The sequence below is a fragment of the Pelobates fuscus genome, chromosome 5 (genome assembly GCF_036172605.1).
Source record: "Pelobates fuscus isolate aPelFus1 chromosome 5, aPelFus1.pri, whole genome shotgun sequence".
NCBI lineage: Eukaryota > Metazoa > Chordata > Amphibia > Anura > Pelobatidae > Pelobates > Pelobates fuscus.
In genome coordinates this window covers 324,949,793-324,966,893 of record NC_086321.1, presented here as the reverse complement: position 1 = coordinate 324,966,893, position 17,101 = coordinate 324,949,793, and the positions used below count along the sequence as shown (strand labels likewise).

The 17,101-nt window shown below is 43.8% G+C and overlaps 1 protein-coding gene across 15 annotated transcripts in view; it reads right to left on the bottom strand.

Moving 5' to 3' along the window:
• LOC134611593 (immunoglobulin lambda-1 light chain-like) overlaps nt 1-17,101 on the bottom strand; it is a 565,493-nt gene that overhangs the window by 229,323 nt on the left and 319,069 nt on the right. The window contains exons 1-2 of one of the 15 annotated variants that reach the window (XM_063455624.1): nt 11,359-11,436; nt 10,945-11,271 (exon numbers count right to left, since the gene is read on the bottom strand). The exons of the other annotated variants lie outside the window; for them this stretch is intronic. Coding sequence (XP_063311694.1) covers nt 10,945-11,271; nt 11,359-11,401 — 370 coding nt within the window. The 5' untranslated portion in view covers nt 11,402-11,436. Of the gene's footprint in view, nt 1-10,944; nt 11,272-11,358; nt 11,437-17,101 lie in introns of those variants that run through there. 15 annotated transcript variants of the gene reach the window in all.

Genomic DNA, 17,101 nt, shown 5'->3' with positions numbered 1-17,101 from the left:
TCAGCGTATATACGCAATTTAATTTTATTGATTTGGACAGGAACAGATAGACATTTGAACATTTTGGTTTACTTTCAAAAAGTACCATAACAAGTGTGTGTGTGTATGTTAGTGTGTATGTCTGTCAGTGTGTATGTCTGTGTGTGTATGTATGTATCTGTGTATGTATATATCTATCTGTGTGTGTGTGTATGTGTATGTATGCCGTTATGTATTTATGTGTATGTCTGTATGTCAGTTTGTATGTATGTCTGTTTGTCAGTATGTATGTATGTGTGTGTGTCAGTATGTGAGTATGTATGTACGTCAGTGTTTGTCTGTATATCAGTGTGTGTGTGTATCTGTGTATGTGTCTATATGTGTGTGTGTGTCTGTTAGTATGTGTGTATCTTTCTGTGTCTGTGTCCTTTTGTGTCTGTGTGTGTGTATTCCTGTGGGCGGGATTTGGAGGTGGGGCTTGGAGGCGGGCACACGGGGGCCCAGACCTTGAGCTGTGTTAGGGGCCCCACAATTTCTGATGGCAGCCCTGCTCCTACATCACCACCTTTCCAATTTATTCGCCTACTTCCAATCTTTTTGTGCCATTTTGATTCACTCAAGATCTATGTCTTATAGTTCCTACTACTCTTCAGAGGATTAGCTTCCCTTTGGTAGTCGGAGGAGCCTAGATCCACCCCCCTGCTATTGGGTTAAAACCCATTTATCCATCACTATCTATCTGTGCACATGATTACCATTTTTTTCCTACCTGTTTCCGTTCATCACATTTTAGTATTTTTTGGAGGCGCCATTCACTTCATCGAAGGTGTCCTTTCCCCCCCCAAGATGAAGTCAGCTACAGCATAACAGGGTCCCAGCAAATACGAATCCGCATAATAGCCATCCCCTCCAAGCACGAGACGAGACTCTGTGTTGAGGGTCAAAGTAGGAATAATCTTTATTCTGCAACTCGGGCTTTTATGCCGTACTACAACTCCTCCCCGTATCCGGAGGAGATAATACATTTACAGTGGGAGCCACTCCCACTGTACCGGGCAGAATATTTCCCGATTATTACACGTTTAATAACACACACAATATATAATGAAAATGCACTGTACCACGTGTATTAGGGAACGGAGATCTAAGGGAACAATATACGTGAAAATCCCCTAGATCGGTTGGACCGTTCGCTAGATACACGTTTGCACCTTTTACTCAGGAACCATATAACATAAACGAAAACTCTCTCTTGGATCTGGTGTCTCTAGTTCGGTACTTTGGATCTGTCGACCGGCATGGGCGTATGTTACCGGTAAGGTGGAAATTCGTCGTGTGGAAAGTTCGTGAGTATTCGGTCATTAGTCCATGCGGTCAAAATGGCCGCGACCCATTGTTCTCCCCACGTGGCTGCGTGTACCGTACGGATCCAGAAGTACCCGAAATCCACAATAATCCAAATACAACGGTAATTCTCTGCGATGGTATCTATTACTCCAAAAGGGGTCTGTCACACGGCTCCCTCCTAGTGGTACACTCCGGCAGACCTGGCTTGATCCTTTCGGATTAACTTAGGGATGACCGGAATTCACTTGTCCGGAGAATTGTCAAGTTGTCGTTGCCATTTAGCTTACCGGGTCGATAGCTGATGGTGAAATTGTACGTTTGCAGGGCCAAGCTCCATCTTAGCAATCGGCCATTGTCTCCTGCGACCCGGTTAAGCCATACCAAGGGATTGTGGTCGGTTACCAAGGAAAATTCTTGTCCATAAAGATAAGGGGTTAGCTTTTTCAATGCCCATACCAGGGCCAGGCACTCTTTCTCTACGGCCGCATAACTCACTTCCCTCGGTAACAGCTTTCGGCTGAGGTATGCGACCGGATGCTCTTTTCCATCTTCCCCGATTTGGCTCAGCACAGCCCCCAGTCCATACATGGAAGCGTCTGTATGGACAAGGAAACGTTTGTTAGGTACTGGGGCAGCCAAGACAGGAGCATTAACAAGTGCATGTTTGAGAGATTGGAATGCGGCTTCGCAAGCGGGAGACCACAGGACCTGTCTAGGTAAATTCTTCTTGGTCAAGTCAGTCAAGGGCTTGGCTATCGTACTATAATCAGGGACAAAACGCCTATAATACCCGGCGGTCCCTAGGAAGGCCAATACTTGGGTCTTAGTATTAGGTGTGGGCCAGTTCGCTACTGCTTCAACCTTGGCAGGCTCCAGCCTCTGGTTTCCACACCCTACTCAGTGACCCAGGTATTGGACCTCGGCCATTCCTAAATGGCACTTCTCGGGTTTTAGTGTCAGGCCCGCGGCCCGAATCTTATCTAGTACTACTCCTACGTGGACTAAATGTTCTTCCCAAGACTCACTGTAGATCGCAATGTCATCCAGGTATGCACACGCAAACTCCTGGAATCCATCGAGGAGCCGATCCACCATTCGCTGGAACGTAGCCGGGGCATTTTTCATCCCGAATGGCATGACCTTAAATTGGTATAAGCCAAACGGGGTGACAAATGCCGACTTGGGGACGGCATCCTCGGCCAGGGGGATCTGCCAATAACCCTTGCAGAGGTCTATGGTAGAGAGATAGTTACCCCTGGCTATGCGATCTAATAATTCGTCTACCCGGGGCATGGGGTAAGTGTCAGTGGTAGTCTTTTCATTCAGTCGCCTGTAGTCTACGCAGAACCGAGTGGTTCCGTCTTTCTTGGGGACTAGGACTACGGGAGAGGCCCAGGGACTGTCTGATGGCTCAATGACCCCCAGCTGGGTCATTTCCCGTATTTCCTTTAGCATCCCGTCCCGGACGGCTTCCGGAATACGGTAAGGGGGTTGTCGGAGGGGGGCCTGTCCTGGGGTTTCTACCTTGTGTATGGCCAGGGTGGTGTATCCTGGTTCCTGGGAGAAGGTACTCTGTTTCTCCCATAGGAGCTGTCTAGCTTGCTCCAGCTCAGTAGGGTTCAGTCGATCTCCCAGCTTCACTAGGCTAATTGGGTCGGGGTGAGTCTCCCTTTCTAGCAGGTCAGGTAGGGGTAAACTTTCGGGGTCATCCGTAGCTGGGGCACAAACAGCGTGAATATCTTCCTGCCTTTCTTGGTATTCCTTCAACATGTTCACATGAAAGGATCGCTGGATCCTTTCATCTGCACAGCTGGCAATAAGGTAGGTGGTATCACAGAGTTGGGCTAGAACCTTGTAAGGACCCTGCCACGCAGCCTGCAGTTTGTTGTCCTTCACTGGTTTTAGCACCAATACCTTCTGCCCTATGTGGAATAGTCGTTGCCGGGCACCCCTATCGTACCATCGTTTCTGTCGCCCCTGGGCCGCCTGGAGATTCTCCCTTACCAATAGGGAGAGTTGCTCCATGCGGTCCCGGAGTTCCAGGACATATGGCACAATAGGCGTCCCTGCTTGTTCGGTTTCCCCTTCCCAGTGGTCCCGAATGAGATCGAGGGGCCCTCGCACCCTCCTCCCATACAATAACTCAAAGGGAGAAAAACCCGTAGATTCTTGGGGGACCTCCCTATACGCAAATAACAGGTGGGGTAAGAATCTCTCCCAGTCTCTGCAACCGTCCGTAAAGGTCCTCAACATTTGTTTGAGAGTCCCATTAAAGCGCTCACAGAGACCGTTAGTTTGGGGGTGGTACGGGGAGCTGAGCAGGGGTTTAATGTGGCACACTTTCCATAACTGCTGTGTGAGTAAGGCAGTGAACTGGGTTCCTTGATCGGATAGGATTTCTTTAGGGAACCCCACCCGAGTTAATATCTTAACCAATGCATCGGCTACCGTCTCAGCTTCAATATTTGACAGGGGTACTGCCTCTGGGTACCGGGTCCCATAGTCCACCACAGTAAGAATGTACTTCTTACCGGATGGGCTAGGTCGCGCTAGGGGGCCTACAATGTCGACGGCGACCCTATAGAAAGGTTCCCCAATGATCGGCATCGACATTAATTTAGCCTTCGGGCGATCTCCCCTCTTACCCACCCGTTGGCAAGTGTCACAGGTTCTGCAGTATTGTCGCACGTCCCGGTTAAACCCTGGCCAGAAGAAATTCTGGGTAATCCTATGGCCCGTGCGACGTACTCCTAAATGGCCAGCTAAGGGTATATCGTGAGCGATCCTCATGATTTCTTGCCGGTATTTTTTCGGTAGCACTAGTTGCTTCTGCGGGACGGGGTTTTTACCTGTTGCGGGCTCCTGGGGGATCCTATACAGTCTATCCCCCACCCACTCGTAGCTTTCCCCATCTGTCCCTGGTTCCTTTTTGTCAGCCTTATCCCTATACTTTCATAGAGTGACGTCTTCCCGCGTCTCCCTCCCAAAAGTCTCAGGGGTATCCCAGTCTAAGGGGGTCTGTCCTAAGGTCACAGTCGGAGGGTTAGATCTTACCTGGGTCTCCGCGACCGGCGGACCGATTCCAATGGCACAAGCCTGAGCCCGGGTGGTGACAGGGCAGGCTCCAGCAGGGCCTTGAGGGGCAAAAGCGGACAACAGAGGGGCCAAATCATTTCCCAAGAGGACTTCCGCTGGTAGCCCTTTCATCAGGCCCACATTCACTTGGCCAGCTCCCACCCCCCAATCCAAATGCACTCGGGCCGTGGGGAGACGATGCACCGCACCCCCGGCCACTCTAACAGCCACCGTTTGTCCAGTATGTTCTTTTTCCGGGACCAGGTCGTGTTGGATCAATGTTAGGGTGGCCCCAGTGTCTCGTAATCCACTGACAACTTGTCCATTTACTCGAACTGTTTGTCGGTGATGTTGACGGTTGTCTACGGCAGCCGCATATAGGGGGTTGGCCTCGTGCAAAATCTCCCATTGCTCCTCCCCCAGGGGCTGGGCTTCAATGCAATGGGCCCCTGAGGTAAAGGGCCGGGTGTTCCCTTCGGCGGGCTTCCTCCAAGAAGCTTGTCGAGCTGGATCTAGTGGGCATTTGTCTCTCAGGTGGCCCACCTGTTGGCACCTATGGCACCGCCGGCGGTCCGTGGCACTGGACTGGGCGAAGCGGGAGGAAGTGTTGTAGCTAGGTTGATTAGCGGGGGTGGTTGGAGTAGGGCCGACGGGGCGGCTTTCTACTCGGGGAGCTGTCTTTTGGACCGAGGGGTCGGGTTTGCGGGCGTCTGCATACTCGTCGGCCAACTGGGCGGCTTCGGGTAGGGTAAGGGGTCTCCTATCCCGAATCCACTCTCTGAGCTCCTTGTCCACCTTTTCAAAAAAATGCTCCAACAAAAACAATTGTAATACCTCCTCCGCGGTGGTAGCTTGGCACCCATCCATCCAGTGGCCAGCCGTGCGTTGTAATCGGCAGGCCCATTCGGTGTAGGAGTCACCGGTTTGCTTTCGGGATTCCCGGAAGCGTCTCCGATATGCTTCGGGGGTTACCGCATATCAGGACAATAGAGCTTCCTTGACCAAGCGATAATTTCCCACCTCATGGTCCGGGATCACCCGGAAAGCATCACTGGCTCGTCCGGATAATTTGCCAGACAAAATTTTAACCCACTCCTCGGAGGGTACTTTATGTAGGGCACATTGACGCTCAAAATCCGCTAAGTATTGGTCAATCTCCCCCTCTGTTTCCACAAAACTTTTAAAAGCGGCAAAGTGTACTTTCCTCTTTTCCTCGGGAGTTTGAAAAGTCCCAGCAATTGGGCTGGCGCTGGCTGAAGTCTGGCGCCGGTTGGCATCGACCGCCGCAATTACTTGAGTCACGATCCTAGGTGAGGGGTTTGGTCCGTAGTGAGCCAGCCTTACCCTCACCTCGTGGTCGAATCGTTCGTCTTCCGGGGTTCGGACCAATGCGATCTCCGGTTCTGGGTTTGGTTCGACACCCAGTTCGCCATTCTGTTCAGCTAAGTCCAATGCGACCAATTCTGCCAAAATGTCTCTTTTCTTTTTTTTGCTAGCCGAACGACCACGGCTCTCCAACAAGTCTTTTAGGGTAGATCGTTTCAACCTTCCGTAGTAGGCCTCCATCCTGATTGCTCTCGGTAGCTGTCCCTCTGGGGTGAAAGAACGATCCCGCCGCTGCCACCAATTGTAGCGGCACCCCGGTGTAGTAGGGGGTCACACCGCTGAGAAGGTGTCCTTTCCCCCCCAAGATGAAGTCAGCTACAGCATAACAGGGTCCCAGCAAATACGAATCCGCATAATAGCCATCCCCTCCAAGCACGAGACGAGACTCTGTGTTGAGGGTCAAAGTAGGAATAATCTTTATTCTGCAACTCGGGCTTTTATGCCGTACAACAACTCCTCCCCGTATCCGGAGGAGATAATACATTTACAGTGGGAGTCACTCCCACTGTACCGGGCAGAATATTTCCCGATTATTACACGTTTAATAACACACACAATATATAACGAAAATGCACTGTACCACGTGTATTAGGGAACGGAGATCTAAGGGAACAATATACGTGAAAATCCCCTAGATCGGTTGGGCCGTTCGCTAGATACACGTTTGCACCATTTACTCAGGAACCATATAACATAAACGAAAACTCTCTCTTGGATCTGGTGTCTCTAGTTCGGTACTTTGGATCTGTCGACCGGCATGGGCGTACGTTACCGGTAAGGTGGAAATTCGTCGTGTGGAAAGTTCGTGAGTATTCGGTTATTAGTCCATGCGGTCAAAATGGCCGCGACCCATTGTTCTCCCCACGTGGCTGCGTGTACCGTACGGATCCAGAAGTACCCGAAATCCACAATAATCCAAATACAACGGTAATTCTCTGCGATGGTATCTATTACTCCAAAAGGGGTCTGTCACATATAAAATTTATGGCCATCATATATTTAACATTGTATGCTGCTATTAGCACCATTAGTATCTGTGTACAGATGTTTATTAATTTCGCATTTTTAGAATGGTTTTAGTCTCTTTTCTAAGATGTTATATTTCCAGATCCATTTAAAGATTTTATTCCTTCTATTTATATGTGCTAATAGTAGAAACTATTAGCTGTGGCTTAGTCCACGTAGCGTTTATCATTTGCTCATGTTTATTGTTTTTTGCACCACTATACTAATAACCCTTTTCCCCCAATGGGCTTAGGTATATATTTATCCACTACAGTATAATTCATATTCTCATTCGTTTTTATTTATTACCCCTTTCTTTCTATTTGTAGATTGTTATTAGATTATTTTATTTATCCTTATATTTATTGTTTGTAAGCTAATTGCTGGTGATAAGCCGATGCAACACCCATCATCAGCTTCTAGATGTGTATTTACTTGTCCATCTGCAATACTATCACCAATTATTTTCATTTATGGTGTATAATGTATGACAAGTATGCCGCATACCATTAAATCTATTTGAGGTTGTAACTATGTGCATTTGAATTTGACATTCATTCCTTTATGCAGCCTTTATATAGATTTTTTCTAACCTTACATTGTATTTGTATACATACAAATGTAATAAGATGTGTCTGGATTGTGAACTTAATAATCAAGTTTTATTGCTCAATAATTAATTATCAATCTATTTTCATTGCTTTGTATGTTAAGTTATTTCATTTGGTGTTATGAGATGTTAGTTTATCCTGCGGTCATTAGATGTATCAGATTGCTAGTATGTTTTGCACATCTAATTTATTTTTATTATCTATGTTTGAGTATCCAATGATTAAATTATACAGCTGCTGTTTTTATACAGCTGATTAAAGTGCTTTATATGTAAGCTGGATAGCTACATCCAGCTATCAGCCTCTGATGAAGTGACCTTGAGTCACGAAACGCGTAAGGTTTTACGGCATCCGCTATTTTCGGGTTGGAGACTAAGGGGAATGCATGCCAAGATCAGCAACATCGATCTCGGCAGATCAACTCTTCTCAGCTGGCCAGAGGGAGGATTTCCATCTAACCACTGTGTCTCCATATCCTGCAGCTTCATATTTTTCCTGATATGCCCTTTTGATTTGAATCTATGTGAGTGTTTTTAATCCTATCTACATTATATCACGATTGTTTTATAGAGAGCACTATGGATTCTTCATTTATCTTTCAGAACACAGTGAAGATCCTGCCACTTTAGATCTGTCACTATGATCTATAAGTGATAAAACACATCCTTGAACCCCATTTTATCTCGGCATAAGTTACATCTGTTTCATAACTGAATACTCATTTTATATTTATTATATTTATTTGACTCTATATGGCAGAGTATATTATATACCAGTTTTGGATTATTTACAGTTTATGTTACTTTATAACATAAGTGTTTATCCAGATAGCTGATACATAGTGACATAGAGACACTTTAAGACTTTTTTACTATGAACTTTATGGACTGTAATTTAACTGTATTTTTTTCCCCCACTTATTGAACCATATTATTTTGAGCATATTTTAATGCAATATTCCTACAGCATCTTTTTCCTGCTATCCCAACATTATTATTTTATCCACCACTTAGCTGATGTGCCCCATTTCTTCTAGTTAGGGGCAGCACTTTTCCTGACTATACATCCAGTGGGTCCATTATATATTATTTGTTTTTATAAATGTGTAGATTTACTACTCCTTTCAAGAGATACATTGTATACCATTTAATATAGTAACTATTACTATTCATCTGCATTGTTCACCAGCCATCTCCTGGCACGTTTAGGATTTTTAATTTTGCCTGTCACTCCAAAGTTCAGAACAGGCAATTTTATTGGAACCCACAGCAACGTTTCGACCTTGTGGTCTTTGTCAAGCTTGATAAAGACCACAAGGTCGAAACGTTGCTGTGGGTTCCAATAAAAGTGCCTGTTCTGAACTTTGGAGTGCCTGAACCATTTTTGTATTGAATAGTTGCAGGCACTGGTAGGTGATAGAGGTTCATATTGTGGGAAGTATACTGTAAGCAAGAGCAGTGGATGGAACAGTGAGAGTTTAATGAAGGAGCAAGATGCCAGATGTAGAAAGGGTGTCAAGCAAACAGATAGGGCAAGAGCATTCAGGCACATCAACAGTTGAACCACCGTTGCCAATAAAAGTGATAGTTATCCCAACGTTAGCCATTAAATCCATACGAAAGAGATTTACAGGACATGCAGGAGTGACAAGAAAAATATGTATCGGCAAAGTGCCCTCCTGGGTCTTGACAATCAGTGCTGGGGTTTTACTGCAGAAATTGGGGGCCCTACCAATGTCGACAGATTTGATACTTGTGTGACAGGTCCCTGATAAATGACACCAGATAAACTAGAAAAAGTGTGCCCACTATCGTGCAAAAAGTGATAGTAGTGATCATTCACAAGAGTTGTGTTTCTCAATGATCTTAAAGGTTGCACAAGCAATTATCTGCTGGCTGTCATATGCCCTTTGATCAAGGTGACCCCAGACAATGGATATCTGGGTGTTCTAGGGTCTTGGTTCATGTCACATGTACCTTCTATCTATATCAATTGCTGGGCAGAATGTGCATCAGTAGAGATACATCTGTTGGGACTTTATCCCTTCCAATGACCAACATACACCTGTCTTTCCAGGGTGCCCTGAGGCATAATTCCCATAAAGGACCTCCCATCCTTCTTGCTCTCATTTACTAGTGCCCTCTGTATCCATAAGCTGTCTAATGGTTACTTCACTAACTTTGTGAATGCTATTTTATAAGGGATACACCTGCTGCATCCTTTTCACACTTTTTCGAGTTCCATAAACAACTTACACATTGTAAAATCCTCATTGAATGCCCTAAGTCTGAGCCTGCTTAAAGAGGCTCGGCCACATGTGAGTTTGATGTCAGGATACATCATACATCATTGATAAGTTACATACCACACTATGGTCTGCAGTTTTATTTATATTTAAGGCTGAAACAATATTCCAGTGTTTGGTAATATTTTCTTATGATATTTTTTTTTATACGGTTGAGAAATTTACTTTTGTAGAATTTGTTTCCATAGACCTTCCATTTATTCTCTTTGTTTTTGCCAAAGAATTGTTCTTGCCAGTCCTCTAGTTGTCCAGATGCCTTCATCTTGTTAGCTTTTTTAAAATTATGTGTTTTTGTAAAGACCGTGTTATTATTATTGTTATTATTTTTATTATTGTTATAACTGATATCAGATGATACCATGTTATAATCACTATTTCCCAAGTACTCCCCAACTTGAAAGTTTGAAAATAGGTCAACATTATTAGACATTACAAGAACCAGGTAATCCTCTATTGTGTTTTGTCCTTCTACTAACTGAGACATGAAAGTGTATTGTCCCTCGGGTGCAAACAATTAAATTACATATTTAGAACCTTCAATCATTTGCTCTCCACCATCAATGGGGTTTGTGACCTATTCTTATAATCAATAAATTGCCTCCTGTTTCTTCTTTGATTTATTAAAAATAAACATTTGAGGACTATCTTCAATCTATTGTTCCTGTATGTTTTTGTAATTGTCTCATTTATTGTAAAAGCTTCCCCTCTGATAACATTGTAAAGCGCTATGGAATATGCTGGCACCATAATAATAATAATAATAATCTGGGAACTTTTTTTTAGATTCTTATTGTTCATGGTTTCGTGTTTCAACCTGTGAAATATTTCACTTTTTTATTATTATTCACTTTCTACGTGTATCTAATTTTGTGTTTACTCCTTACCTTTTGCATATCACTTTATTTAACTTGTTTCTATAGCTTGGTTCTAAAATTTATTTATTTCACTATCTATAGCTAACAAATGTTCAAAAGTGAGACTAAGCCAATTGAATAGAAAACAAAGCTGGGAGAAGAAAAATATCCATTTTAGCTATTTGATCAAAAATTTAAAATTTACTTAGAATTCTATATGAATTTCTGACAATCTATATATTTTAGTGAGTAACCTATGAACACATAGGTGAAACATTAGTGCAGACAGGACAGTCTAAATATGAAATAACAAATGGGAACATTAAAAACTGCTTGCAATCTGCCATCCATTCTGAAGAGTTTTTGTTCAGCTGTGTATCACTGTGGTATCCTATATTGTCATACCCTGTAATACAGTAAATAAAACTAGTATCCGAGGTGTCTGTGTTTTTGATAATCAGTTGATACTGTGTCCCAGCACTGTTTTTAGTGCAGCCATAATGTGCTGATGACATCCCAGTTCCATATCTAGGTTCTGTGTATGTATGGTGATGATATACCAAAAGCTGTGGGACCTCTCCTGGTGACTGTCGGAGGAAACCTGTAGCATAACCACTTTTAACTCTAACATCACAGGTAAATGTTACAGTTTGTCCTTTAGCCACTTGAAGATGAGTTGGTGTTAGTAGCGGAGTCTGTGAATCAACATCTGGAAAAAAAACAACAATATTAATAATGTATTACATTAAGCAGTATTATATAGTTATACTCTGTAGCGAAAAACCTGGATACATACAGGATACCCATGCTAAGACACATGTAATCAGTATCAGATCCATTTTCTCTAAAGGTGTCTGAATGTCCTTTCCAGTATAGAAAAATCTCTCTCACGTCTCCCTAAATATCTCCAGCTCCTCTCTTCAGATTTCTATGCAAATGCTCTGGTGCAGCGAGCAATCACAAACTGCCTGTAAACATTATGTGCAAACAGAATCTCTAGAATTCAAATCTGCTGAGGGTATATATTTCAAGGTGTTTGATCTTTCTTCCACTTATTTTTGTAGTGAGCATGAAACTTATTTTTTTGTTTTTCCACACGAAAATGCTGTTCGATAGTTGCCATAACTACTACCAGATCAATCAGAAAGGCACTGTGTCTGCTTCATCTGATTACACTGGTTATAGTATGTGGAGTCCCATGTACTACACACTAAAAGGTACAATTTCAGTGCCATAGAAGAGTGCAAGACAATGTAGGCTTAATGAGGAGATGCTGATTGGCCATGATGGTTCTTCCCCCCCGACCTGCCTCCTTGGCTGAGATCATCAGAAATGATGATCTCAGCCAATCCAATACTTACCTATAGGAGCCAGCGCCTATGGACCCACGCAGTACTGTAATAAAGGTGAGTAAACTCACCTTTCACACTAGAGACAGGGGGACTGAGGGGCTACATAGGTATATTACAGCTATAGTGACATGAATACATGTTTGTATTCCTGTCACTATAGTGTTCCTTTAAGAATGATTTGACCTTATCCGGAGTCAATGGCCTCATAAAGATCAGAGTTTGTGACCAAAACATTCCTTGTGAGTCTAGTGATATGTTTCATTAAACAGTTGACAGATTTGAAAGGTTAAGTGCCTGATCAGCCATAATATGAAAACCACTGGCAGGTGGCAGCCATGGTCATCCGCGGGGGGGATTTTTCAGCTTGTTCTGCTATTTTGTTGTTTGAGAAAATACAGTGCAATACCGGCGCCGGAGTATGGAGAGAGACAGGGATAGGAAGCTTATCCCTGCTTCTCTCTCCTGACTGAATCTGCAGGGGAGTAGCACTGAGTGCAGCTAGCAACTCACAGCATGCATAGATAACCTACAGATCAGGTAAGTAAGACATGGGGGTGTGAGATGAGGTGGGGGGGGGGGAGATAGCCTATAGATCAGGGAAGTGAGGCATATGGGAGGCAACCTATAGATCAGGGAAGTGATGCATATCGGAGGTAGCCTATAGGTCAGGGAAGTTAGGCATATGGGAGGCAGCCTATAGATCAGAGAAGTGAGGCATATGGGAGGCAACCTATAGATCAGGGAAGTGAGGCATATGGGAGGCAAGCTATAGATCAGGGAAGTGAGGCATATGGGGGCAGCTTATAGATCAGGAAAGTGAGGTATAGGGGGGAAACCTATAGATCAGGGATGTGAGGCATAGGGGGGCAGCCTCCTATAGACTGTAAGCTTATTTGAGCAGTGTCCTCTTCAACATATTGTTCCTGTAAGTTTTCTTGCAATTTTCCTATTTATAGTTACATCCCCCCCTCTCATAATATTGTAAAGTGATACAGAATCTGTTGGCGCTATTTAAATGGCAATACTAATAATAATATAGATCAGGAAAGTGAGGCATGGGGGTGGGCAGCCTATAGATCAGGGAAGTGAGTCATGGGGGGGCAGCCTAAAGATCAGGGAAGTAAGTTATAGGGGGGCAGCCTATAGATCAGGGAAGTGAGGCATTGGGGGGGCAACCTATAGATCAGGGAAGTGAGGCATAGAGGGGGAGGCAGCCTATAGATCAGGGAAGTGAGGGATGGGGGATCCACCTACAGATCAGGTAAGTTAGAGATGAGGGGATTCACCTACAGATCAGGTAAGTGAGGGATGGGGGGAGACAGCCTATAGATCAGGTAAGAACTGACCACTCTAGCCAATCTGTAGCACCCATGCCTGACGTCAATCTGCACTTCCTGACACTCCGTTTCAGAAGTCGAATACCACTAAGCGATCTGGAGTTGGAGGAAGCCTTTGGGGTTAAACCATTTGAGAGCGGTTTAACCCCTTGAAGGAAAGAGAGCACCCAGGGGCTTCCTAGCATCATAGCATTTTAATTTAGTTGAAGTTGTTATGGTGACCAGAATGTTCCTTTAATTTGCTTAAAGGAACACTATAGTGTCAGGAATACAAACATGTATTCCTGACACCATAGTTGTGAAAACGCTATTCCCCCTGGCTTTATGTGATAATGACTATGTCCCTTCCCTTTCATGACAATGTCAAAAAGGGACCAAGCATGGATGTCATTACAATTATGCCCCCCCCCCCGAAAAATTCCTGCGGACACCCATGGTTGCATCAATTACCACGACCTGCCCAACAGCTTTTTAAGGATTCTATTCTATGTTTTCTTTTAACATTGGAGAGCACAGAAACATAGAGACAGATATACCTATGCTTCTATATTAGAGGCAAAGGCAAGACAGTTTAAAGTATTATATATTTTATATCCCCCCTCACTTCTTACCTGTGGCCAGAGAGGCTGAGAACATTGCTTCCAATTCCTGGTGATCCTAGTGGTAAGTGAACTCTCGTTAGATTGGAGCATCGCCATGGTAACCATGGCAATGTTCCCACCGGCCCTCATGGCACACTGCAGGGCTGGTGTTTATATAGTGCCAAATATAAGCCCCTGATTTGTTATCCGTAATTATGACAATCCCATGTAATACTGAAATAGGTAGTAATCTATTAAACAGTTGAAAGATTTAAAAAAAAAGGCCTTTTCTTAATTTTGCCGCTTTATTTGCTTAGTAGATAAATCCCTACTTTGCAATAACCTATGAATTTCTGAGTGGAAATATTAGTCCAGACAAGAGTTTCTAAATATGAAAATAATTGATGAGAACTGTAAAAACTGCTTGCAGTTTGTCATCTATTCTGCGAGATTTATGTGCCGCTATAAATCCCATTATTATCCTACATTTGCATACACTTTTAACACAGTAAAGAAACCCAGTATCCAAGGTGTCTGTATTTTTGATGATCAGTTGATAATATGTCCCAGCACCAGTGGTGGAACTACCAGGGCCTGCATGCTGGGGAGGGTGCTTATTGGGTGGCCCATGCACTTAGGGACACCCAATGGGTATTATTGCTAAACAGGGTTCTGGTCGGGCACCGAGGCCCTTTAAGAGCAAGATCAGGCCACTGTAGTATCAGCAACCTGTCACGTCCTCCCAACCATAAGATGAGCCCGCGCGGAGGGGAGGCTGCGGCACAAGTGCCAGCTGGAGGAAGAAAGGCAAGAGTGAGCCTAAGTCTGTGGGACCTCTGACAAGTCACCCTCCTGTACACAAAAGGTAAACTAAAAGGAGGGTGACTGCAAATATAAAAATTATTACATGTATGTGTCCGTGTATGTCAGATTGTGTGTGTATGTGTGTCAATGTGTGTGTATGTATCAGTGTGTGTATTTTTTGTCAAGAAGTGTGTGCATCTGTGTGTCAAGGTGTTTATATATCAGTGTGTGTATCTGTGTGACAGGATGTTCATGTGTGTATGTGTGTGTTCATATATCAGTGTGTGTATCTGTGTCAGTGTGTGCATGTGTCAGTGTGTTTATCTGTGTGTGTGTGTGTGTGTGTGTGTATCTATGTGTGTGCTTCTGTGTGTTAATGTGTATGTATATCTGTTTAGGAAAGAATGCATATGGCAGTGTATGTGCATATATCTAAGCAATCATACACCAACACAATATGCAAACACACTCCTGCAAGCTGACACAAACTCACCCCTGCGTTCAAACTCCAAACTTCACTCCCACACCAATACTATCCACAAATGTACATCCACATTTCAAAGCCAACATTACATCCAAACGCACCCCTGCAATCAAACGCAAATATTGCATTACATGCAAACATACCTCTTTATTATAATACGAAAACAATATACAAACTTTAGTAAAAGCTCAATTTTCTCTATAGGTGTTTTAATGTCCTTTCCAGTATAGAAAAAACTCATGTGTTCTTAAATATCACTAGCTCCTCTTTTGAGATTTCTACGTAAATGTTATTTTGCAGTGAACAATCGCAAACTGCTTGTAAATATTATGTGCAAATTTATCTCGCTGAACTACTTTATTTGTGAAGAGTGTGTCATCTTTTTTCATTTGACAAAAACTGCAGATTTCAATTGAAATTGAAATTGACACTTTTATAAATTAACCTCTTTACACCCGTCTGGATGTCAATCAAAAACCAGATCCTGTTACTTCCTGGTTGTTTCTGTCAGTGGAGCTAAACCCAAGAGGTAGGCAATTGGTCAGAGCACCTTTCTTGCAGTGAATTCTCATGAGCTGCATTAACTACAAAAATGTAATAAAATAAAGTGTAATACAATAATGCAAGTTCATAGTTCCATTAAGACACAAAGTGTGCAGAGTTTTCAATTTATTTACCAGAAATGCCTCTCTCTGCTGCAGTCTTCTATCCTTACACCTCCTCTCATAAAATTGTTAGATTACGACCATAAAAAATAAAGTTGCAACCCTCTCGAGAATGTTGTTCAGCCACAACATTAAAATCACTGACAGGTGAAGTGAATAACATTGATTATATTGTTACAATGACACTTCTCAAGTGGTGGGATATATTAGGGAGCAAGTAAACAGTCAGTGCTTGAATTTAATATGTTGGAAACAGGAAAATTGGGCAAGTGAAAAGATCTGAGTGTCTGAGCACACAGTGCATCACAGTTTGCTGTGTATGGTGCTGCGTAGCCGCAGATCGGTCAGAGTGCCCATATGCACCACTGATAGCATCAATAATGGGGGCAAAAGCATCAGAACAGGACCATAGAGCAATGGAAAAAGGTTGCCTGGTCTGATGAATCACATTTTATTTTGCGTCAGATGAATGACCGGATGTGTGTGCATCATTTACCTGGGGAAGAGATGGTTGCAGGATTCATTATAAGAAGAAGGCAGGCTTGCGTAGGCAGTGCTTTGTTCTGCTTGGAAACCTTGGTGTTACTGACACTCCACAGACTCATATTGGATTACCCTGTGTTAAAGTACCGAAGACGGTTCCTTCGGTATTTCTATTATTTTTACCCATTTACACGAACCCCTTGGATTACAAATTCGTGCATACAAACTCGGACCACCCGGCCCCTGGCGTGTGCCGCCACTTAATCCTGTTGACCTCGGAAACAACCGAACGGACGACCACCGGGAGGTTGCGGTTTGCGGTTAACCACAACCTTAATTGACTACTTCAGGGTGGCCTCGTTCGTCGACTATTTTCACCGTATCCAAACTCCCTAATGAGGACCACCTACACCACGGTGTGTGTCCGTAATTAGAACGCTGAGGCTGCGGTTAACCGCAGGCTAATTGATCCCTTCAGGGCGGTCGACGTTCGGTCCCCGAAGGGGACCAGAGAGTGGTATTCGTGACGCTGGCCATCCGTGTTTAGTTCCAGGAGTTTTGGGGCCGATACCCGCTCGCCTATTCACAAGCGGAAAAGATGGCCGCCATCTCGTGTTCGGGACAATGAGACACGAAAAGATTTATATCTCAGAGACTAGCCATACCGTTCGTGAGGTTGGAGCGCTATTCGTCTATCCGATGCGCGATGCGTTTAGACCAGAGCTATCTAACGAATGGTGGAATATCAGGGATATTGTGTAAATTGTTATAAATATATATTTTATTCTGTTTTTATATGTTGGAAATGCACGTGGGATTCTCTGCACTTGGAG